Genomic DNA, 25111 nt, shown 5'->3' with positions numbered 1-25111 from the left:
ATAAGGAAAGGCAGACAGAACTAGAGAGTCCCAGGGCAAGAGCTCCATCCCTCACACCCAGCCTGGCAAAAAGGACATTGCAGAAATATTTGTGGGATGACTTTCTGAAGCAGATAAATAATGTGGCCACTTGCTCGCAGACTGCCATGAATCTACTAATGCTAATGAATTGGCTCTTTTGGTTTGTCTGCTTTGCTACATGTTTATGTTGGGGATTTATGGAACTATGTCACTGAGGGCTAGGAAATAATCTTTATCTCGTTGGCTGAGATAAATAGGACCCGATACAAATGAGAAATTAGAGCGGGTAAGCTAAGGTTAGCAGGAATTCTGCCAGCGCTGGGACAGGAACCGTGACAACGGCTCATTATTCGGGAAGAACTGGAGTTTGTGTTTCAGGGAATGAATCTGGACAGTCATTAATGAACTGACAGACTTTATAAACTGTTTCTTAGAGACTTAATTCTCACAGTTTATATCGCTTGATGATTTATATGGTTATTGGGAGGAGGGGCAACTTGCTAGGGAATTTGTATTAAGAATATACTGGTTAAATAAGTAGTTCTCAAGAGTATAATACTCAGTTTTAAGAAACATACAATACTGTCGTTCCCTACACTGAGAATAACTATATAACTGCATTACCTATATGCAGACATATAATTATGTCTCCCAAATATTCCTACAGGACACCTTTATATAATCTTAAATTTTGAAAACTTTTATTAATAGCACAGAATTTTCTCAACTCTCCACAAACAAAGCTACATTAAGACACTGTATCAATTTATGTCTTTTTCCAAACTACATTTCCCTCCTGGGAATTCTGATATACTCTTCCTCTTTGGCCCTCTGTGAGCCATAGCGAAAGAACTGCTTCTCCAAAATGAGACAATTTCCAAAAATCCATCTGCTACATAGTTGATTTGCAAAACTGATTTGGGATTCTCAAAGCTTTACTACAGCAATGATACAAGCAATCAACAGGCTTTCCTGTAAGTGCAGCCTTTCTATCTTGAATTATGCCCTGCCCTAGCCCTGGCTACAATCAAGATAAAACCTTAAACTGGCTCTGATATAATATGAGTTCATATCAACTGTCTAACTACTAAAGGTGGAGGCAGGGATAAGGAAAGAAACAAAAATTTGAGAAAACTCTTATGATATCAATAAATTGGTTGTTCTGTAATTTGACTTCTGGTAAACTGACCTGCACTGAAGAATCCTTGGTTTAATCTATTAGCTAAACTTTGGATAAATTTGTATAAAGCAACTGAGACAGCTGACTTCAAAGCAGGTCCACTGAGGAACTAGAGAAAAAGTATAATGACTGATAAACTTTCAATCTATGTATTATAATAAACTGTTACGAACAAAAAGCCGATGAGAGTAAGAGGACCACTAAATACTTGAAACACTATAAAAAAGTTGTTCATTCTCAGAGGAGTTCAAGTAAGAGGCAAATATTAATAATAACAATGAGATAACTTTTTACGTATCAGATGCTAGTAAAACCCAGTGTTGGCAGATGTATCGGAAAAGAGTGGTGTCAAAAATGCTGGTTAGAACTACAAAACTATATCCTTTCTAGAAAAAACTTGGCCAGCTCTTTCCAAATTTAAAATGTGCATACTGTCTTAACAAATAATTACTTCTAGAACTCCACCTTATAAAAACACACAAATGCAAAAGAATAGATGCATAAGACTATACCTAAAGTATTTACATGTAATGGTGCGGAGCCGGGGTGGAGGGGTTGCAGAATAGAGACTTCCAAAATACTCCTGACTAAAGGAACTGTAAAAAAACAAACCCGAAAAAAACAAACAAACAAAAAAAACAAACCCGATGTCTATTCATCTATAGAATGCCACACAGGTGTTAAAAATTAAGGCAATGTATTTGTGTGTGTGTGTGTGTGTGTGCATGTGTGTTAGTCACGAAGTCGTGTCCAACTCTCTGTGACCCCATGGACTGCAACCCGCCAGGCTCGTCTGTCCATGGAATTCTCCAGACAAGAATACTGGAGTGGGTTGCCATTTCCTTCTCCAATGTGAATTTTAGTAGTAGCAGTTTAGCCGCTAAGTCGTGTCCAACTCTTGTGACCCCACAGACTGTAGCCTGTCAGGTTCTTCTGTCCATGGGATTCTCCAGGTAAGAATACTGGAATGGGTGGGTTGCTATTTCCTTCTCCAACGTGTTTATATAGAGGATGTCTGAAACAGCTGGGTAAAAAAGTCAAGTTGTGTAACATGTTTAGTGTTATCTCACTTAAAGAAAAAAGTATAATTCTCTCTTTATAGGTGAAAACAAATACAAATCAAACCACTTATAGCAACTACTTATCCTCACACATCTAGAAGTTGGTGTTCACTTTTTTACTTCATACACTTTTGTACTGTTTATATGTGCGCGCGCACACACACACACACACACACAGACTGGACACAATTAAGGGCAAAGGTAACACTTCAATTTTGTGAAGAAAGAATGGTCTTTTCAATAAATGGTGCTAGTCAACTGAATGTCATATTGAAAACAATGAATCTTGACCCATATCTTATGTTATTTACAAAAACAAATCTGAGACAGATTATAGGACTAAATTTGTAGAAAACAGAGAGAGTATCTTGATGATCTAGAGGTAGGCAAAGTTTTCACAAACAAGATACAAAAAGCTCTAAGCAAAAAGGAAAAATAAGAATTAAAATTAAGAATTTCTGTTCATCAAAAAAAAAAAAAAAATCACCATTAAGATGGTGAAAAAGCAATCACAGAGAAGGTATTGGCAATACATATATTGGCCAAAAGACTCATATAATAAGTATATATAAAAAATACCTACAAATAAACAAGAAAAAGGCAAATAAAGCAACAGAAAAATGAACTAAAGGCTTGAATGCTAAGTCACTTCAGTCGTGTTTGACTCTGTGTGACCCCATAGACGGCAGCCCACCAGGCTCCCCCATCCCTGGGATTCTCCAGGCAAGAACACTGGAGTGGGTTGCCATTTCCTTCTCCAATGCAGGAAAGTGAAAAGTGAAAGGGAAGTTGCTCAGTTGTGTCTGACTCTTAGCGACCCCATGGACTGCAGCCCACCAGGCTCCTCCATCCATGGGATTTTCCAGGCAAGAGTGCTGGAGTGGGGTGCCATTGCCTTCGCCTAGAATAGGCACTTCAAAAGTCAACAAGGAAAAAACAAAAGTCAACAGGGAAATGGTCTATGTATGAAATGGTGTTCCATTTCATTAGTCTTTAGGGAAATGAAAATTAAAACCATACTGCGATACCTCTGATGCTCATCAGACTAGCTAACTTGAAAAAGAAAGAAAAACGCCAAGTGTTGGTACAAATGTGGAATAACTTGAACTCTTATCTATACTGCACATGGGACAGTGAAAAGGTACCATCATTTTGGAAAACTGTTTGAAAGTATCTACAAAGCAAAACTTAAAAGCATACAGAATATCCACTCCTAGGTAGATATCCACTACAGGAAAGCATAAATATGCACATCAAAAGGCATGTACAAGAGTTTGATGAACATATGCGTGCTATCTGAAAGAGTCAAAAACTAAAAATATCAGATGAGATCAGATCAGTCGCTCAGTTGTGTCCGACTCTTTGCGACCCCATGAATCGCAACATGCCAGGCCTCCCTGTCCATCACCAATTCCCGGAGTTCACTGAGACTCATGTCCATCGAGTCAGTGATGCCATTCAGCCTTCTCATCCTCTGTCATCCCCTTCTCCTCTTGCCCCCAATCCCTCCCAGCATCAGAGTCTTTTCCAATGAGTCAACTCTTCGCATGAGGTGGCCAAAGTACTGGAGTTTCAGCTTTAGCATCAGTCCTTCCAAAGAAATCCCAGGGCTGATCTCCTTCAGAATGGACTGGTTGGATCTCCTTGCAGTCCAAGGGACTCTCAAGAGTCTTCTCCAACACCACACTTCAAAAGCATCAATTCTTCAGCGCTCAGCCTTCTTCACAGTCCAACTCTCACATCCATACATGACCACAGGAAAAACCATAGCCTTGACTAGACGGACCTTTGTTGGCAAAGTAATGTTTCTGCTTTTCAATATGCTATCTAGGTTGGCATAACTTTCCTTCCAAGGAGTAAGTGTCTTTTAATTTCATGGCTGCAGTCACCATCTGCAGTGATTTTGGAGCGCAGGAAAATAAAGTCTGACACTGTTTCCACTGTTTCCCCATCTACTTCCCATGAAGTGGTGGGACCGGATGCCATGATCTTCGTTTTCTGAATGTTGAGCTTTAAGCCAACTTTTTCACTCTCCTCTTTCACTTTCATCAAGAGGCTTTTGAGTTCCTCTTCACTTTTCTGCCATAAGGGTGACGTCATCTGTGTATCTGAGGTTATTGGTATTTCTCCCGGCAATCTTGATTACAGCTTGTGTTTCTTCCAGTCCAGCGTTTCTCATGATGTACTCTGCATAGAAGTTAAATAAACAGGGTGACAATATACAGCCTTAATGAACTCCTTTTCCTATTTGGAACCAGTCTGTTGTTCCATGTCCAGTTCTAACTGTTGCTTCCTGACCTGCATACAAATTTCTCAAGAGGCAGATCAGGTGGTCTGGTATTCCCATCTCTTGAAGAATTTTCCACAGTTTATTGTGATCCACACAGTCAAAGGCTTTGGCATAGTCAATAAAGCAGAAATAGATGCTTTTCTGGAACTCTCTTGCTTTTTCCATGATCCAGAGGATGTTGGCAATTTGATCTCTGGTTCCTCTGCCTTTTCTAAAACCAGCTTGAACATCAGGAAGTTCACAGTTCACATATTGCTGAAGCCTGGCTTGGAGAATTTTAAGCATTACTTTACTAGCAGGTGAGATGAGTGCAATTGTGTGGTACTTTAAGCATTCTTTGTCATTGCCTTTCTTTGGGATTGGAATGAAAACTGCCCTTTTCCAGTCCTGTGGCCACTGCTGAGTTTTCCAAATTTGCTGGCATATTGAGTGCAGCACTTTCACAGCATCATCTTTCAGGATTTGGAACAGCTCAACTGGAATTCCATCACCTCCACTGGCTTTGTTCGTAGTGATGCTTTCTAAGGCCCACTTGACTTCACATTTCAGGATGTCTGGCTCTAGGTCAGTGATCACACCATCATAATTATCTGGGTCGTGAAGATCTTTTTTGTACAGTTCCTCTGTGTATTCTTGCCATCTCTTCTTAATATCTTCTGCTTCTGTTAGGTCCATACCATTTCTGTCCTTTATCGAGCCCATCTTTGCATGAAATGTTCCTTTGGTATCTCTGATTTTCTTGAAGAGATCCCTAGTCTTTCCCATTCTGTTGTTTTCCTCTATTTCTTTGCACTGATCGCTGAAGAAGGCTTTCTTATCTCTTCTTGCTATTCTTTGGAACTCTGCATTCAGATGCTTATATCTTTCCTTTTCTCCTTTGCTTTTTGCTTCTCTTCTTTTCACAGCTATTTGTAAGGCCTCCCCAGACAGCCATTTTGCTTTTTTGCATTTCTTTTCTTTGGGAATGGTCTTGATCCCTGTCTCCTGTACAATGTCATGAACCTCATTCCATAGTTCATCAGGGACTCTATCAGATCTAGGCCCTTAAATCTATTTCTCACTTCCACTGTATAATCATAAGGGATTTGATTTAGGTCATACCTGAATGGTCTAGTGGTTTTTCCTACTTTCTTCAATTTAAGTCTGAATTTGGCAATAAGGAGTTCATGGTCTGAGCCACAGTCAGCTCCTGATCTTGTTTTTGCTGACTGTATAGAGCTTCTCCAAAATGTCCATTAATCACAGACAGGTTAAATACATTTTAATTTAGTCACACTGTATAATACTATACAGCAACGAGAATGTGCCAACTACAGTTAACTATAACAGGTATTTCTAAAACAAAATAAAGAAGAAGATAGAAACAAAAAATATATACAATTCTAACTTTTATAATTCAAAAACAGGTAAAACTAATACATGGTATTTTCAAGACAGAATAGAGGTTGCCTTAAGGAGTCGGGTGGTGACTAGAAAGGGGCTCTTCAATGCTGGTAATCTTGAGTGGGGGGCTGAGTACACAGTTATATTCACTTGGTGAAAATTCACTGAGTCTTATGACAAGTGCACATTCAATATTTGTGTTCTACTTCAATCAAAGGTTTATTTTTCAAAAATGAGAGACAATACCAAAGAATGAGTGAAAACCACATTCACTCTCATTAATAACAAAATACATGAATATTTAACTAAGGCACTCTTATGACCGATTGTTTAAAGTCTATAAACAAGTATTTACTGAGCCCCTGCAATGTGCCAAGGAATATGTTAGTACTGATACAAGACAGACTGTTAACGCCTCAGCCTCATGGAGCTACAGTTGGAAGGAAGGAAGCAAAGAAACAAAGTCCAAAATGTGAAGAAGACTAATAATTCATTTTTTACAGCAGCATAAACTGATGGGATTCTTTTGATAAGAAATTTGGTACTACTTATCATGATCTTTAACAAATATCCATCTACTGGATGAATTACTAAAAATTAGGATGCAAAACATGTATCAGTATGACGACTAGCATGTAAAAAAGGCAAGAAGGGAAAAAAATGAAAATATACATCAAAATGGACACACCATTTTGAACTCACCATTTTCTAAAGATTTTTAGTGAAGTCATATTTTGAAAAACAAATCAAGCATAATTTGCCATCCAATAACAAACTGCATTTTATACAGAAAAAGGCATTTTTCTGTATCCTTCTGAGATTTTTTTTAAGTAAGTATATTTTCAAAGAAAGTCTAATGAAAAGTCAATTCTGTTTAAAAATAAGCCAAGAGATCTTTTTCTTTACAACAACCTGAGTGTCATCCCTGCATAGTTACGAGAAACATTTTGTGAGAGTTGAAATCCCATAAAGTAAACACCTGACAAAGGATTTTTCTTTAAGATGATTTTAAAATAAGTGTCCACATTCTCTTAGAGATTTGTTTGTTCATAAAATTCCTAGAGGCAGATAGACACAGAAAGGAAAGGCTTTTCAACAAACTCACTCTAATACCATTTTCTCATAAGTTTACCATTAAAGCTCCATTACAAAATCATAGATTCATTCACTTGAAAAGAAAAAGAAAAAAAGGACCTCTCAATAAAATGAAACCAGGGGACTTCCCTGGCAGTCCAGTAGTTAAGACTCCATACTTCCACTGCAAGGGGTTGGGGGAGTGGTGATGGTAAGGGGGCCACAGGTTCCATTCCTGGTCAGGGAACTAGGATCCCACATGCTTTGTGGCATGGCCAAAACACAAAATAAAAAAATAAAGACAAAAAGAAATAAAATATGCAGATATACAAAAGAAAATGCTTTGAATACATTTTCCAAACAAAATAAACATTAACAATAAGCCACCTTGACTGAGTAGACTGAGGAGAGGGTACCAAGGACAAAAGCTGGAGGAAAATCTACACCAGAATGAATAGATAAGATAAAAACCACAAAAGACGAATCAGAGAGCCAGAGGCAAGTAAGGAGCGCGCAGCAGGCGGAACACACTAAAAGCCCAGGTATCATATCAGGGAGGAGATGCAACTGAAGCGTGTCCACTGGATTCGGTCTGACATCAGCAGCTACAGCGGGGTGAGGGCATGTAAGGGGGAGTGGAATGCCACAGCAAAGCCAGGCTGTGAACAGCCCAGAATCCAACAGGCTCCTGGACGGCTCTGAGGCATGGGGGAGGCAAGTGCTCCCCAACGTTCATGAGGAGGGGAGCATGAGCATGACGCTGAACTCGTGAACTGCTGATGTGTAAATGTGGGCAGAGAGCTGACACGCTGAAAAGCTCCCCAGCTGAAATGATAAACCACAGATTTACTGCAGCAGTCATTTTTTTTTTTCCTCCTGTATCACCAAGAGGCCCAAATTATCAGAGAAGAAAAGGCAAATGGTTGAACTGACATTTCCACAGAAGGTGGTGGTTATTAGCACAAGGGGCTGAGGCCACTAGAGCTGAGAGACAAAAGTCAGAGGAGAGGACTGAAGCAGGAAAGCAAAGAAAGGTGGCTGTACACATTGAGAAAAAAGAAGATTCAGGCAGAAGCAAAGGGAACAAGGAAACGAGGACCTGGAAGTATAAGTGGATGTCACCAGAAAGTGAGACATGAGAATGAGATTCCAAGGAAGAATTCACTTAGGATGGTGAAGATTTTACAAACAAAAAGGCGTCCAAATATCTCATTAAAAGCCCAACCATTTTTTAAAAAATTCTAAATACAATGCTGTATCTCACAGCTAGCCTCTTGACAAAAATTTTTAAAAGTTAAAATGTTGCTTTGAAAAACATAGCAGTCATATATTTACTTATATATATGTAATATAAATATTATATGTAATTAAATATATATTTAATTTCATGAGAATAAATTGTTCTTCACTATAAAATGAATAAAAGTATATGTCAAAAAAGAAAAAAAACTCCCATAAAACCACTATCTTACTACAACTATTACTCCAGTTATTCTTAGCATAGTTATAATCATATTGTTTATAAAATTTCATAAATTGTTTTCTAATTAAATATATACATTTTTTAAAGCCACACACATTTTTCCACTTTAATACTTGCATGATATTTTATCAAGTAGACTCTCAAATTTTTGAAATCAATTCTCCCACTGCTTATCTAATTTGGGGCTATCATAAATTATGCAGGGGTATAAATCAGCATGTATAATATTACATTTTCATGCCTCACCTGAGAAGTAGATAATTAAGTATCTGAGGTGGGAAAGTTGTCCCTAAAGATTAAAAGGAGAATGGCTCATTTTCAGATGTACTATCTCACCAGGTCACTGACAAGCCAAAAGATTTACCTGGAAGAAATCTTACAAAACGTGGCATAAAATGAAATCTTGGACAGCAGGGAGGACTGTCTTCAAACAAAGGACCTAAAGCAAACAAGTGAAAAGGAAAGAAAAAATAAATAAAACTGCCTTGAGAAACAAACACTGAAACTTAATTCCCAAGATTCATGATAATGAAACAAAAACACCACCACCAACAGAACTAGGGACATAACAAACACTGCTCCCACTTCTACTCAACAGCTGAATCAATCATGTGGCAACTGCCTCAAACATCCCATGAAGAGTGAAGAGACCCTCCCCGCCAAGAAAGGGAAGAATGAAAGCCCCAAGGATATATACAGTATATAGCATATACAGTAAAGCTAGTTTTAGAAATTCAAAGATATAAAGATTTTTGTTATAACTGAACTACTGCATGATAAATATGCCTGTGTTTTCGCTGTGTCCCATTTTAATCAATACAACTGGGGGGAAAAACAGAGAAATACTATTCAAAATTTGGTTTGAAAAGCTGTTCATCAACACACTGCTTTAAAAATAAATAAATGTCTGATGGAACAGACACATTTCCAAGAGTAAATCATCATCCAAGAACCAAGTATCAAGTTTTGAACCGATGTAGCATACGGTGTGTGTGTATTTTAAGAGTTAACTAAAGTTCTGTTTTAATGAACTGTCATTTTGGAAGAAGTTTATTACAGTAAAGTCCAACAGACTTAAGATATTAACTAATGAGATTTCCCCAACGCAGATAAATCAAGGTAGTTACTCAACATAACTGATACCATCTTCCTAGGTACCAGTTACTTAACAATTAATGATAATCCTTCATAATGGACATGGTCCATCTGTAGTTAAATGAGACCCATAACAACTCATTTATGTCAAATGATAAGAAGCATGCCTATGAATAATAAACTTTTCCCTGCAGTTCAAAAGTGAGAGGAATTTCAACTATGTACCCCCACTTTTTTATAAGAGTTTTCACATAAACCACAACATTCTCCCACAAGCGCTATACTTTTGTTAAATCCTATTTACCTTTGAGATTCCAGTCATACAATTCCAAAATATCTCTGAATAGGAATAATGAAAAGAGTTCAAGTCCTTTCACACAAAAATTCTGAAAAATAAACCAGAAACCCCAAATTACTGTAGTACTGCAACTATATATTAACTGATGCTTCAGCTTGTTTTAGTCAAGTGTTTTAAAAAGTGTCTAATGCAACTGTACTAAAACAGTTTAATTTCCTAAAAAACTCGGCCACTGTCCTATAGTAGCTCAGTGTCTTAAAACATTAATGAAGTAAGCAATAATGTCATTAGAATTCCTAAGAAAATGTGGGCTTGGCTCTTCTCAATGTACAAATAAAGTGATGTGAAATTTAGAAATCAAAGTCTCTTTCATGTCATATTTTTCTAACCCAATTACAAAACATACCAGAATCTCTTAGGGACTTTCTGTTAATTCAAATAACACACTGAGCAGCCAGCTCTGATAGATTTGTCCCCAGCACCACCCTCCCCTCCCACCTCTGCTCACCTCCACCCTTCAAACACACCCACAATCACTATTGCCAAGTTACCATAAATTAGAGGTCTCCGTGCCAAAAAAGTTCCAGCTCTTAATGAAGGCAAATAAAGGGCTACGAAAAACGACAGAACTTTGTACCAAAATTTCTGCTGTAAACAAGCTTAACAGATGATATATCTGCGAGTGAGACTTGTCTCATAATTCTTCCTCCTACTTGTTTTGCTCGGGGTTCATAAATCACCCTGCGTGAGATCACGCCAGAAGTCGTCAACTTTTACAATAGCAAATGAAGGCTTATGACCTTAAAAATCAAAAGGAAGCAAAAAAGCCCTTCCAAGCTGAAGAATGAAGGGGCGGCCCTTTCTCCTTAATTCTTTTTGAAAGACAGGTAGAATTAACAGGACTTGCCCAGAATGAAATAGGTGCAAACTAAGCATGCGTGTCATGCTCATCAATCCCCGTGGGTCCTCCGCTGCCCTCGACAGAGCCACACTGTTAAACAAGGTTTGCAAGAGGAGCCAGGGGCTCAGGAAATCGACCCCGACTCCAACACAATGTTAAGTGCACAAGCTTGTTTGCTGTCTGGTTGTTATTTCTTAGTGTGATTTGTTGACACCACTAAAGTCAAGATCAGGCAATGAATCATTCTGAGATTCACATTAATCTTGCTTTGGAATTTTAAACCTCTTGCATATATTTAGATAAATCTGCTGCTGAGCATCCGCAGTGAAAAACAATTAGGAAAAATATGTAAATATATGGGAAGAAAAATGAACCAAGCATTGATCTTGTCACTGGAGATAATGAATAAGATTATTCCCACAGTTATCAGATTCAGTTTCACTTTTCTAATTTCCTCTCTGATAACGACCAGTAACCAAAAGCTGTCCCTTGTCCAAAACAAACTAGAAACAGATGTAATGTTACCATCACGTAACTTTCAGTAGCTGCAACACAGAGGAGAAATGGGTTCAAAAATAGGTCAAAAAGTTGGAAAATGACCTGAATTTTAACCTCCTTCCTAAAGCTACATCTGACTACAGTTACGTCTGACTGGTCTTTTTCAACAGTGAACACAATACTTTAAGAGTATCCTTATGGCAAAAAGCCAGCGCTGGTCAAGTTCAATGCTTTAAAAATATATAACTATGGAATAAACAAAAGAGCAAACTGCATCAAGCTGTTAAATAATCTTCTCTCTTACCTCAGGCATCATCTCTTCTATGAAATGAATCGTGTAGTCTATGTTGAATCTAATTACTTTACACAGTGGAATCTGTAATAAGAAGAAGGAGAGGGTCAGTTTCAAAATGCCTTTCTGTGCTCACCACTGTACACGTGTTGGCTACCTGACCCAGAAGGCCATGAACCAAATGAGAAAGTTTCACCTTAATCTAAGCTGCTAACAATACTGCACATGAAGCTTGACCACAACTGCTGGATTTTAATGCAAGAACCCAGCTGACCTGGTCTCTACAGGAAACCTGCATAATGTTGGTGTTTAATTAACTGTAGCAGCAGCAGCAACACAAACATGACAAGAACTCGTTAAATCCAAATATACTGCCTCTGAAGAATTAATAAAACCACGAATACTTCTTTCTCTCGGGTTTTTAAAACCTTTCAGAATCTTCAGCTCTTCAGGCAGATCTGGGATAGCAGGCTGACAATTCATCAGTTACAGATTCATAAGTCACTGAAGTACACACAACTCATGCTGCCTTTCTGGCTCTGGAGCAAAAGCAAGCATGGCAATAAAAATAATAATAGCTAACACTTACTAGCTAGGTAGGCCCTGTTCTACTGTTTCATATACTGTCACTCACGTAGCCATCCTGTGAGATAGGTACAATTATTCTCCCTAGTGTACAGTGGAAGAAACAAAAAACAGAGAATCAGATACTTTGCCTAAGGTAGTGTGTGTGTGTGTGTGTGTGTGTGTGTGTGTGTGTGTTAGTCGCTCAGTCGTGTCTGACTTTTTGCGACCCTATGGACCATAGCCCACCAGGCTCCTCTGTCCATGGGATTCTCCAGGCAAGAGTACTGGAGTGGGGTACCATGCCCTCCTCCAGGGGATCTTCCTGACCCAGGGGTAAAACACGTGTCTCTTACATCTCCTGCATTGGTAGGTCGGTTCTTTACCACTAGTGCCAACTGATAACAGGGATCTGGTGAATTAGAAACCCTTGCTCCTGACCCCAGTTCTAAGCCACTAGGGTATCCATCTCTCATTACCTAACACTGTCCTAATAATATCTGTCCTAATGCTCAGAGTATGTGTGAAGATGAAGGAAAGCTCAGATGAAATAAATCCACATCTGTCTTGCTTTACAAATGTATCATTAGATACCAGCCTAGTGCCCACATTTAAGAGGTTTTCTCTAGGCCTATTTTTGAATGAACGGAGGACTGAAAAAGGGAGGGGTGTGAGGTTAGAGCAGTGGTTTGGCTGAGTAGCTGGAGAAAATAATAGACTCAGAAGCCCTAGAGATGTGTTAAGTAGGCTTTTCTGGCCACTCGATCTGTCCATAAGACGATTTTATATAAATGTCATCGTTTTTACAAACCACAGCAATTAGAAAGAAACAAATCTTAATTCCACCAGCAAAAGGAATGGTAAGAAAAACAGTCTTACAATGCCATCTACTGGAAGTCTTTTTCTCAGAAATGAAGTTTAGCTCTTAGGTGCTTTTTTTTTTTGAAGGATAGTGGCTAATTTAAGTGAAATTCATAATTAACTTTAATAAGAGATCCATTTTCAACTTTCTCATGGTAATGCGTTCTAAACCAGCTGAAGCGACATGCTAAGGTCACTATCATTTTGAAGTTCTTTCTTCCTACAAGCATTTAAAAATATTTGAGCATAGTTTATGAATAATTTGTGCAATTATTCACAGTTTTAAAATACATTACTAACAACCAATAGATTCACAGATACTCTAAAATAGGCCACACCCTCTATCTTTTAAAAAGGCAGAGATCTAAGAGAAAAGCATGAAAACAAGCATAAATAGAGTGTGATACAGTGTAACCTGTCAGAGTGACATTAAAAAAACAAACAAAATGTTGAATAGTATAAAGTACAAAAGAATCAAAGAGGAGGTAACATTTGAGTTGAGTCTTTAAAGATGAGAAGGAATTTTCCAGGTCATTCAGAAAATTAACTGGGAAAGAAAAAGGTGTTTGTTTATTCTTTTAAATTAATTTTTATTGGAGTAAAGTTGCTTTATAACGTTGTGTTAGTTTCTACCGTACAGCAAAGTCAATCAGTCACAGATATACATGTATCTCCTCCCTTTTTTATTTCCTTCCCATTCAGGTCACCACAGTGCATTAAAGAACAGGAATTTAGTTTCTAGCAAGACAGAGAAAAAGAAGCTGGAGCCAAAATAGGTCATTTAGCTCTTCAGGAGTGAAATGAATGAAGACAGAGACACAAGGAAATTCTAGAAAGTATGAACTATATTCTGCAGATCTTATAAACCAGGTTAAGGATTCAGAGCTATCCTTATGGCAGCAAGAAGTCATTCAAGTGCTATGAGTGAGAGACCAACACAGTTTCACATGGTCGATGTGTAAACAGGGTGGGAAGGGTGTACAGAGGAGCAAGGCAAGAGACCAGGAGCCTAATGGAACAGCCCAGGAGCCAAATGAAGAGAAGTCCAAAAGAGGAAGGGGAAGACTTTTAGACATAGGAGATGGGACGGAAATCCACAGCGACCATTCTGACCTGGAAATGAAAGACGGAGAACAGAGGATGATTTCCAGGTTTCTAGCCTAAGGGAATAGCTAGGTCAGGATGACATCAAAACAAGGAAATTCACAGGGTGTAACCCTAAGTCCCTTAAACTCAGTATGTAGAGAAGATGACCAGCTCAGTTTCACACAAGTTGAGGGTGAGGTACCTGAGGGGACATCAAGGTGGGTGTGTCCAATGCGCAATCTGAAATGTGAGTGTGAAGCACAGAGCCATGTGTCACAGCTATAAATATTGATGTCAGAACATGCATGAGAGGAAAAAACATGGGTGACATTGCATTACGTGGGGAGTGCATTCAGGAGAGAAAAGGACCAGAGCCCTTGGGAAGAGTCAAGAGGCAGAGAAAGAGCAGAAGTGTAAACTTTACTCCTTCCGCTCTGTGCAACAGCAGCTCTGCTGATGATTAATGCAACTACAGTTCCTTCCTCAATGACTTCACCTAAAATCACTGTGGGGGACTCCTTTAACCTCTCCTCTTACACATGCTGTATTTCCCTTGGGGCAGTCACCCATACCACTAGAACTCTTCTCAGACACACAAATTTGGGAAGGCAGAATCTCCCTTTCTATTCAAACTTGCATCTCTAAGACTCAAAGAGAACTTGTCCTTTTCCTATATATTGGGAACTCAGTTGATCAAGAGCTCAGTCGGCCAATCAAACAATATAAACACCTTTGATCTTTTCTTAAAACATGTTTGAGTAGTGACTAACACTAACTCCCATCTCATCCTACCAGAAACAAATCAAAAAACCATTCCTAAACTTCTATATTCTAACTCTACTATTTCCAGGCACTAAATGACTACAATCCAGGACAGAGAGGCCATTGGAAATGGAAAGCCAATTAAGGCAGCAGGGAAAGGATCATGGCGTTTCTTTGTGCTTTTGAGGGCAGGATAAAATATTATGTATGTACAACACAAATCTAAGTAACCATAGTTATGTTATCGAAGTCCTTAAAAGCACCAGGTATTATAAGTAATAACAAATGTACTACATAAATAGATAAAATTCTCCTGGAATGTTCTATACTTAGCCAACAAGGCTTTCAATCCACTTTAATTCAAGAAGACCTTAAGAGAACCTGTCAAAACTAAACTGGGTTGAGATTCTAACATTACCATCATTTACATGCCCTTCATGCTGATGTGTTCTCTCTGGCAAGAAAATGAATCAGCACAGTAAAGTGATTTAATAATTCTTTTTCTTGGGAGGCTATTTCAAATTCAAGAGGCCTTTGATGGATCTAATTCCTATGAACTGTACAACATTTAGCTTAAAACTCGATTTATTTTATCAACATCTCTAACATAAATGATGGGGCTTATCTTCTCATTACAGAGTTAAGTTCTCAAGTTCTGAGAGCTTGAATATTTATAAATATATATATATATATATATATATATATATATATGCTGAAGCCAGGAATTTTTCAGTCCTATCTTTTATTTTATAGCAACAGTAACAACTGCAATTAATTTCACACTAGCAGCCTCTCAGTGCCAAAACCTTGTGTTGAGAAACTTTAATAAAGCTCAAAGAATCACTTCCATGTCACATACGTACCAATAATCAGTTTTTAAAAAAAATAAGAATTAGAAGAAAAACTCAAATGTCTGTCTGACATCTTATCCAAAATAATAAGTGCCAAATGTACTGTGTATTAAACATCATGATAAACACTTTTCATGTGTCATCTCATTTATTTTTTTATAAAAGCCAGTAAGAGTACCATAACTAATAACCTCTATTTTACAGATGAGAAAAGTCAAGGCTTATAAAAATTGAAAGGTCAAATCATACAGCTAGTAAATAGAATCATTAAGGTTTAAACCCTCTCTGAAGCCATACAGCTTCCTTCTTTAAAGTGACCCTAAAAGTTAAAATGAGATCTATATTACTTAAAGGGAATTAAGAGATAAGATAGATAATTTTCAAGTATTTTCATGGTAACTAACTATTGTATTTGCAATTCCTCTGAGGGAAAAAAGAGAGAAAAGTATAACGTAGGGGCTCAGTTCAGTTCAGTTCAGTTCAGTCGCTCAGCCGTGTCCGACTCTTTGCAACCCCATGATTCAAAGCACACCAGGCCTCCATGTCCATCACAAACTCCCGGAGTTCACTCAAACTCATGTCCATAGAGTCGGTGATCCCATCCAGCCATCTCATCCTCTGTCGTTCCCTTCTCCTGCCCCCAATCCCTCCCAGCATCAGAGTCTTTTCCAATGAGTCAACTCTTTGCATGAGGTGGCGCAATGTAGGGGCAAGTTGGACTAAATGACTTCTAAAGGCCTTTGCAACTCTAAGACTGAGATTTAGTGTAACAAAGGGTTTGAGGGCCTAATTGAGACATTTAAAAAGTAATAAAATAAGAAACCTCCAAATTTAAAAACATCCTAGTGCCTTTTCATAAAAACCGTTTAAAAATTGTCTAAACAACCTAAACATCCATTGACAGATGAATGGATAAAGAAGATGTGGTATGTATATATAATGGAATACTACTCAGCTATAAGAAAGAACAAAGTGGGGAGGGAGGTTTAGGAGGGAGGGGACATATGTATACCTATGGCTGATTCATGTTGATATTTGACAGAAAACAACGAAAAAGCAATTCTTCTTCAATTAAAAAAGTAATTAATTAAAAAAGACTGAAATGTCATCTGAAGCAACAAGGATGCAATTAGAGATTATCGTACTAAGTGAAGTAAGTCAGAAAGAGAAAGACAAATGCCATACTGTGTCACTTACATGTGGAATCTAAAATATAGCACAAATTAACCTATTTACAAAACAGAAACAAATACACAAACAGAGAGAGTAGATTTGTGGTTGCCAAGGGAGAGGGGAAGAAGAGGGATATACTAAGAGATTGCAAACTATTACACTTAGAATGGATAAAACAACAAGATCCTACTGTGTAGCACAGGGAACTGTATCCTGGGATAAACCATAATGGAAAAGAATATAAAAAAGAATGTATATGTGTGGATAACTGAGTCACTTTGCTGTACAGCAGAGATTAGCACACCATATAAATCAACTTTACTTCAATTAAAAAAAAATAGTCCAATTTAAAAGTTTGTCAGTATGGATGATGATGGATGTTAACTAGACTTATCATGGTGATCACTTCACAATATATACAAATACCGAATCATTATGCTATATATCTGAAACTAGTAACATTATATGTCAATTATACCTCAATAAAAAATATAGTTCAATATTACATGATTTTCTATATTATGGTTCACCCTAGAGATATGTGATATGTATTATCAAGTGATTTTATTTTTACACTTACAATGTAATCATCTTCTCAAAAAAAATTCTCTGAGATAAAATATACTGTGGCATAAAGAAAATCTCATTAAGAAACAATTTGTTTTAAATTAGTATCACTACTATGGAATCATGTCTACTAAAAAAAAAATAGAAAGTGGAAAGATTAGACAAAGGTTTTATTCTTTACTCTTCAATGGAACAGAATTTCACATTTCAAATAAACTAAAATAACTTTTCAAACTGCAGATATAATTTCTTTTATGTAAACCGGAAAGAATTAACGAACATTCTACTTCAATGTACATATACCGTAGCTATAAATTCAGTAAGTTCTATAGCAGTGTCTTGACTGACTCATGGATACCTCTACACTCCCTTCCTGAGTCACCAGTGAATTCCACTCTACATCCAACTAGAGTACACAATAAGACAACCCCTAAGACAGCTAGCTTTGAAATAGAAAGATTTTGACTTACAGGACTTCCATCTGAACCGATTACCAACAGATCAGCCTTAATACCTGAGAATATCATGATCTGTATGTCAAAGTCTCTTAAAGAGGACGTCTTCCTGGGATGCAAAAGCAGAAAACTATGAAGTTAACTCAGGCCCTGAACAAGCTCCATTTCTTTACCTGTGACTCACAGACTAAGTACTAGCTTCTCCTTAAAACTTTCCAGCTCTCTTTTGAAGGACACCCACCCCAAAATAGCTTTGACACATTACTCCACAGTTTATCCTTCTTTTTCAATCTTTCACACTCTCAAAATGTTATTCTGATACATGTTTACTTACACCATCTAATGCGGACCAAACCTGTGACTCATTAGCACAGATGTCACACTCCCACCTGACACACACTGCCGCTGACTTCCTGTAGCTTAGGCAAAGGGATGTAAAGTAGTTGTTACTTAGAAGTCAGAGGAAAAGAAATTTCCTTTGACTTTTAGAAAGAAAAGGGGGCACAGGGAAGGAGAAAGCTGGCCAATTAGCACATACTTACATTGGTCAGGGGGGCGTGTGCAAACATAGAAAATCCTTCAAAGATATACTCGTGATCATCATATTCAATAACAGTTGGCCTGTCAGTCTAAAAGCAAACAGAAACATGAAGCATGAACAAATGATATGACTTTTACATGCACAGTATCTATCAGGACAAAAGCAACCAACCAAAGCGACCAAGTACAGACTCCTGCTCACGTTCACCCAGACACCAGGGAGAAACTTTACAAAGAAGTTTAACTCTAGCTTGGTAGGATTCTCTGACTTCAGTTATATACTAGACAATCAAGGAGGTTTATTATGGCTGCCATAAAGGAAAAAAGGCTACATGACTTCATTTTCTAGGAACTTGTTTTATTTAATCTCATAATACTACCAGTCCTGTTCTTACTAAACTGTATTTCTGTACTAACAGAAGTCCTAACAAGAAAAAGATAATCACACAGCCAAATCAAAGCTCAAAGTAGAGAAGACTAAGCATCACAACAGTGAAGACAAGCAGCAGCCTGGAAGGCTCTGAAGGCCCCAGGGTGCCAGCGGCTCCTCCCCTCACAGCTCCATCCCCAGACCCCCTGAGGAAAAGCCCAGCCAGCAAACACTGTAACAAACCAATTCTTGCATAATGTCACAGATCTTAATTACCTGAAAATAGAATCTAATCAAAATATACAAATGCTAATCTAAGCATAAGAGACTCTGTTCATTATGCCATTCTTATGGTCTGCCATTTTTAATCCTAAATGCTAAACATGGAGCAAATGATCAAGATTAGAAACCTAAAAGACATGTTTTTTCTACATAGATATTAAACATTATTCTTTTAAACATTTACATATATATAAACATTTATGCATATACCCCCACACACATATATATATGAAAAGCTTAGGTGGGTAGGGGAAACTAAAGAATATCCTAATGCACATTTGTTTTTCTAATATTACTGTTACTTCCCATCAGAATAACTCAACAAAGTTGTCCTAAATTAAATATAATGAGAGAACTTCAAATGAAATAATAATGGTAAAGCCATTTTGGAAAATAGTTTGGTAGTTCCTCAAAATACTAAACACAGATTTACCACACAGTCCAGCAACTCTAGTCCTAGAGTTACACTCAAAGGAAGGAAAACATACATCCATGCAAAAACTTGTAAATAAACGTTCACAGCAGCATTATTCATAATAGCCCAACCGTGGATACCACCCAAATGTTCTCTGACTGATGAATGGATAAATCAAATATAGTATATCCATACAGCAGTAAAATGGAATGAAGTTACATATTACACCATGGATGAATCTTGAAAACATTTTGCTAAGCAGAAGAAACCAAAATGATCATACATTGTATGTTTCTATTCATATGAAATACTAGACTAGGCAAATGATAAAGACAAAATATGTTAGTAGTTGCTGAAGGCTGGGCAGCAGGAAAGAACTGACTGCCAGTAAGTACAGGGTTTCTTTGGGAAATGATGAAAATGTTCTAAAATTAGATTGTAGTGTTAGTTTCACAATTCTTAATATCATAAAATATATATTTTAGATGGGTGAGTTATGGTATATTAATCATATTCAGTAAAGTTGTTAAAATAAATAATAATTAATAATCTAATTCCGAAGGACTTCCCTGTGGTCCAACAGCTAAGACTCTGAGCTCCCAACGCAAGGGACCAGGCTTCGATCCCTGGTTGGGGAACTGGATCCCTCATGCCGCAACTAAGAGTTGGTATGCTGCAGTGAAAGATCCCGAGCACCCCAATAAGTCCTGGAACAACCAAATAGTGTGTCCAGTCATGTCCAACTCTTTGCAACCCCATCGACTGTAGCCCGCCAGGTTCTGCTGTCCATGGGATTTCCCAGGCAAGAATACCGGAGCAGGTCGCCATTTCCTTCTCCAGGGGATCTTTCCAACCAAGGGATAGAACCTGGGCCTCTTCTATCTCATGCATTGGCAGAAGGATTCTTTACCACTGTGCTACCTGGGAAGCCCCTAAACTACTCCTGATCTTAGTCAAAAAGCTGAGAAGTGATCAAAATAAATAAATAATAAACATTTAATATTTCTTCAAACAGGAAAGTAACTTTTATGTAGAAAAACATCAAAAAAAAAATCTAATTTTGAAATTGAAATCTCTTAATAAAAAATGTAACCAGAATTAATTAATTATACTGCTGTCAACAGCAGTATAGCACAGTAAAATAGCACACAGCCATGTACTACAGAGTCAGTCTGCCCAGGTTCAAGTCCCCACTGTGCCACATGTTACCTGAATAATCTTCAGCAAGTTACTTAACCTTATTTGTAGAAACAGGGACAACTGTCCCATCTGCATACTGGGGAAAATAATACCTACTCTATCAACTTTCTGTGAGAAATAAGTTAATACATTTCAAACACAGAATGGTGCCTGGTACCACAGTCAACAAATATTAGGCATTTACTGTCATAAATGCAGTAGTTATGGGTCACTAGATAATATATAAGTTATTTGTCAATTTTTAAGAGATACACAAGTGTTCTATGCATTCTTCCAACTCCATAGCTCCAACAGACCTATCCATAGTTCACTAGGTCTTATGAGGTACCAACAATATAAAAGAAAAACGACACAGAAATTAGTATAATGAGAGGAAGCCAAATTAAAGTCATTATGATAAAGGCCAGTTTTATCAGCATAAAAATAAAATATTTTTTTAAGAACTGAGTCCACACTTAGCCTATTCACATTTCAACCTATTAACACACATAGATCCTATTTATATTTTTTAACAAATGAAATAGATTTTGGTAGGAACTTACTAAAAAGTTTGTGGGAGGTGAGACTGTAATTCGATAGTGGAAAAGCCTGCCAGCATTGTTGGTCATAGGACGACAGGGCTTGATGGCCTGAGGGGAAAAACAAAAGTAAGTTTAAGAGTAAAGTGGCAAAATATTGTTACTCAAAACTAGACTGTATTTTCTACATTCACATCTGACAAAAGAGGTTTTATGTGTGTTCCTTCACAAACTGGTAGGAAAAGAACAATATTCACTTTACCACTAACTGAATGGATAAACATGGGCTGGCTGGTCACTGGTATTCAACCTGCCTATTCACATACAATACAAGGGGTTTGAACATAGAGATCTTTCTAGAACTAAATTTCCATGACTATCTTCCTTTTCATTTGTAAAATAACACAATACTTGACCTTGCTAACCTCCCAATAAACCAAAAAGCAAAAAGAACAATCTCAGAAGTAATAGCAGTAGGCTATAACAGGAAGGGGAACAAAGTGATATGGTTAAATATGCTGAGTAAAAATAGAAGGAAACAGAATTGCAGGAACCACAAGAATTGGTAGAACAGAACATGCATGGAGCTTAGGGCAAGAAAAGAAAAGCAGCATCAGCAGAATCACTGGGTACTCTGACAGACACAGCGATGTGTGACCCAGACCACCCTTCAGGGAAGGACTTGTTGCCCTTAAACAGTGCTGACAGCAGTCTCTAGCTGCCGGCTCCTTCAGGATCTGCGTCACGAACAGAGCCCCTCACCTGATGTCAGGTGTATACTGAGCGAGACAGAGGTACGAAGGCGCAGCCACTGCGGCCCACCTTGAATGGGCAATACTCATTCCTTGGGTCATCACCAGGTTGACTGGGGCTTTGTTGGGACTGACTCACAGTTCGGCCAATCCCTCTGTCCAATCCTGCTCATACCCTCTTCCGCTCACAGGTGAAGATCCCCGAGAAACATCATGCGCCCCAGACTTCACCTTCACATCTGCTTCCGGAGAATCCAGGGTGTGACAGTAGGTACCAGAGGTGATCCAAGAAAGCAGGAGGTAAGATGAGGTTTTGGAGCTGAATCACCTGCCATCCGACTGGCAATAAAGAACCCATCACAGTGCCTGGTGGCACACACAGCCCCTGGCACCAGATAACTCGCCAGCTGAAACTTTCAAAGATGCTCAGTGGGAGACTATACCAGCGGAAGCAGGTTCGATGCAGCAGGTGTTGAAGACTTGGAGTGACCAGAAGCTGTACGGATAGTGGGATGGATGACTACTGCCGAGCACCACTGATGCTCTACCTTGTTCCTCAAATCTTAGGGTGATCTCAGACTGCTTGCTCCTCGTGCCCAGAAGTTTCTGATTCAGCAGCTGAGGCAGGCTTGAGAATCTGCACATCTAATAAGGTCTGAGGTGCTGCTGATACTAGTCAGAAGGCCTAAGAGAACCACTGCTCTGCAGAAATGCAGCCGGAGAGGAGGAGGAGGAAAGGCAGCTGGAAGCCAGACATGAAAGCAGAGGACCTGCTGATGGCCCACTAAGAGGCTCCCATCACCAGCAGCGCGAGGTCAGGCTGCGCGCCAGGACTACGCCTGGGGCTCACCTGTCAGAGTCGGTGGGCCTTAAAGACTAATTAACAACCATCCACCATAGGTCTGTTACTCCAAGGTCAGGGCTATGGAACCTGCGATGCGGACGTACAGGTTTTGACGCCTTATTGTCATTTAGTCACTCAGTCGTGTCTGACTCTTTGTGACCTCATGGACTGTAGTCCGCCAGGCTCCTCTGTCCATTGCATTTCACAGGGAAGATTTCCCACTGAGTGGGTTACCATTTCCTTTTCCAGTTTGCCTCCTTAGACTCCTCTAAACCTTCTGAATCTTCAGAGGCAACCTAGCCTTGTCTATGAAGAGCAAGCACTCCTCTGTCTGAAGACAAGGAAAGCCCCTGAAGGTGACATTGTCCTCACCTCCCCTACCCCATCAAATCTCCCTACCTGACAAGAGACCTATAATTAGGGTCATACCACAGCATAACTGCCAGGTTGGATGAAGAACAAGCTGGAATCAACACTGCCGGGAGAAATATCAATAACCTCAGATATGCAGATGACACCATCCTTATGGCAGAAAGTGAAGAGGAATTTAAAAGCCTCTTGATGAAAGTGAAAAAGGAGAGTGAAAAAGCTGGCTTAAAACCCAACATTCAAAAAAATGAAGATCATGGGGCATCCAGTCCCATCACTTCATGGCAAATAGATGGGGAAACAATGGAAACAGTGACAGATTTTATTTTCTTGGGCTCCAAAATCACTGCAGATGGTGACTGCAGCCATGAAATTAAAAGACACTTGCTCCTTGGAACAAAAGCTATGAAAAACTTGAGAGCGTATTAAAAAGCAGAGACATTACGTTGCTGACAAAGGTCTGTCTAGTCAAAGCTATGTTTTTTCCAGTAATCATGTATGGATGTGAAAGTTGGAAAGCTGAGTGCCAAAGAATTGATACTTTTGAACTGTGGTGTTGGAAAAGACTCTTGAAAGTCCCTTGGACTTCAAGGAGATCAAACCAGTCAAACCTAATGGGAATCAGTCCTGAATATTCATTGGAAGGACTGATGCTGGAACTGAAGTTCCAATACTTTGGCCACCTGATGGGAAGAACTGACTCATTGGAAAAGACTCTGATGCTGGGAAAGACTGAAGACAGGAGGAGAAGGGGACAACAGAGGATGAGATGGTTGGATGGCATCACCAACTCGATGGACATGAGTTTGAGTAGGCTCTCGGGGTTGATGATGGACAGGGAAGGCTGGCATGCTGCAGTCCATGGGGTCGCAGAGTTGGACGTGACTAAGCGACTGAACTGAATAGCATCACTGGTTTCACATTTCACAGCTGGAAAGTACTAAGAGGAAACATAATATCCCACAGGAACTATAAGAACTAGCCAGCGCCAGCACATGCCAGCAGCAGGAACTCACACAGGACTGGCAGTGCATGATCAAGAGGACCAGGAAACAGTTGGTTAGGGAACAGCTGACGGAGTTAGGAGCATTCAGGATCCAAGGCCATCAGGAGATGCTGGGAACTCCCTACTAAGATGTCTCGCAGTCGTGTCTGAGTCTTTGTGACCCCATGCACTGTAGCCCACCAAGCTCCTCAGTCCATGGGATTCTCCAGGTAAGAATACTGGAGTGGGTTGCCATTCTTTTCTACAGGGGATCTTCCTGACCCAGGGATTGAATCAGGGTCTCCTGCATTGAAGGCAGGTTCTTCACTGTCTGAGCCACCAGGGAAGTTCCACTCAGATGTCTTGCTGCTGCTGCTGCTAAGTCGCTTCAGTCATATCCGACTCTGTGTGACCCCACAGACGGCAGCCCAATAGGCTCCCCCGTCCCTGGGATTCTCCAGGCAAAAACACTGGAGTGGGTTGCCATTTCCTTCCCCAAGGCATGAAAGTGAAAAGTGAAAGTGAAGTCGCTCAGTCGTGTCCGACTCTTCGAGACCCCATGGATTGCAGCCTACCAGGCTCCTCCATCCATGGGATTTTCCAGGCAAGAGTACTGGAGTGGGGTGCCATTGCCTTCTCTGTCAGATGTCTTAGTAGCATGAAAAAGCAATGGTCCATGCTGACTAAAGTGAAAATACCAAAACTGCAGGACAGACAGAAAAAGAAGGAATTCAAAGATTCAAGGAAATGGGCACACTGGGATGGATATAATATCTATGCCTGAAAAAATACCAGATAATCATCTTTCATGGCCCAGAAGACATGCCACTAACCAAGGCCAAAAGGAACATGCTGGCACAGGGGCACCAGCATCAGTAGGATGATCAGTGGTGGCATCCTCTGCAGGCCAGGACTGAGCATAAGAGGGGCTGACACAGTAC

General features: G+C 39.1%; 1 protein-coding gene across 5 annotated transcripts in view; it reads right to left on the bottom strand.

Annotated features, from left to right (window-relative positions):
- DROSHA (drosha ribonuclease III) overlaps positions 1 to 25111 on the bottom strand; it is a 122811-nt gene that overhangs the window by 66708 nt on the left and 30992 nt on the right. For all 5 annotated transcript variants that reach the window (XM_027519895.1, XM_027519894.1, XM_027519892.1 and 2 more), the window contains 5 exons: positions 21245 to 21331; positions 18438 to 18524; positions 11589 to 11660; positions 9892 to 9973; positions 8857 to 8931 (listed from right to left, as the gene is read on the bottom strand). In XM_027519895.1, the coding sequence (XP_027375696.1) occupies positions 8857 to 8931; positions 9892 to 9973; positions 11589 to 11660; positions 18438 to 18524; positions 21245 to 21331 (403 nt within the window). The remainder of the gene's footprint in view (positions 1 to 8856; positions 8932 to 9891; positions 9974 to 11588; positions 11661 to 18437; positions 18525 to 21244; positions 21332 to 25111) is intronic.

The sequence above is a fragment of the Bos indicus x Bos taurus genome, chromosome 20 (genome assembly GCF_003369695.1).
Source record: "Bos indicus x Bos taurus breed Angus x Brahman F1 hybrid chromosome 20, Bos_hybrid_MaternalHap_v2.0, whole genome shotgun sequence".
Taxonomy (NCBI): Eukaryota; Metazoa; Chordata; class Mammalia; order Artiodactyla; family Bovidae; genus Bos; species Bos indicus x Bos taurus.
This window is presented reverse-complemented; position numbering and strand designations above follow the sequence as displayed.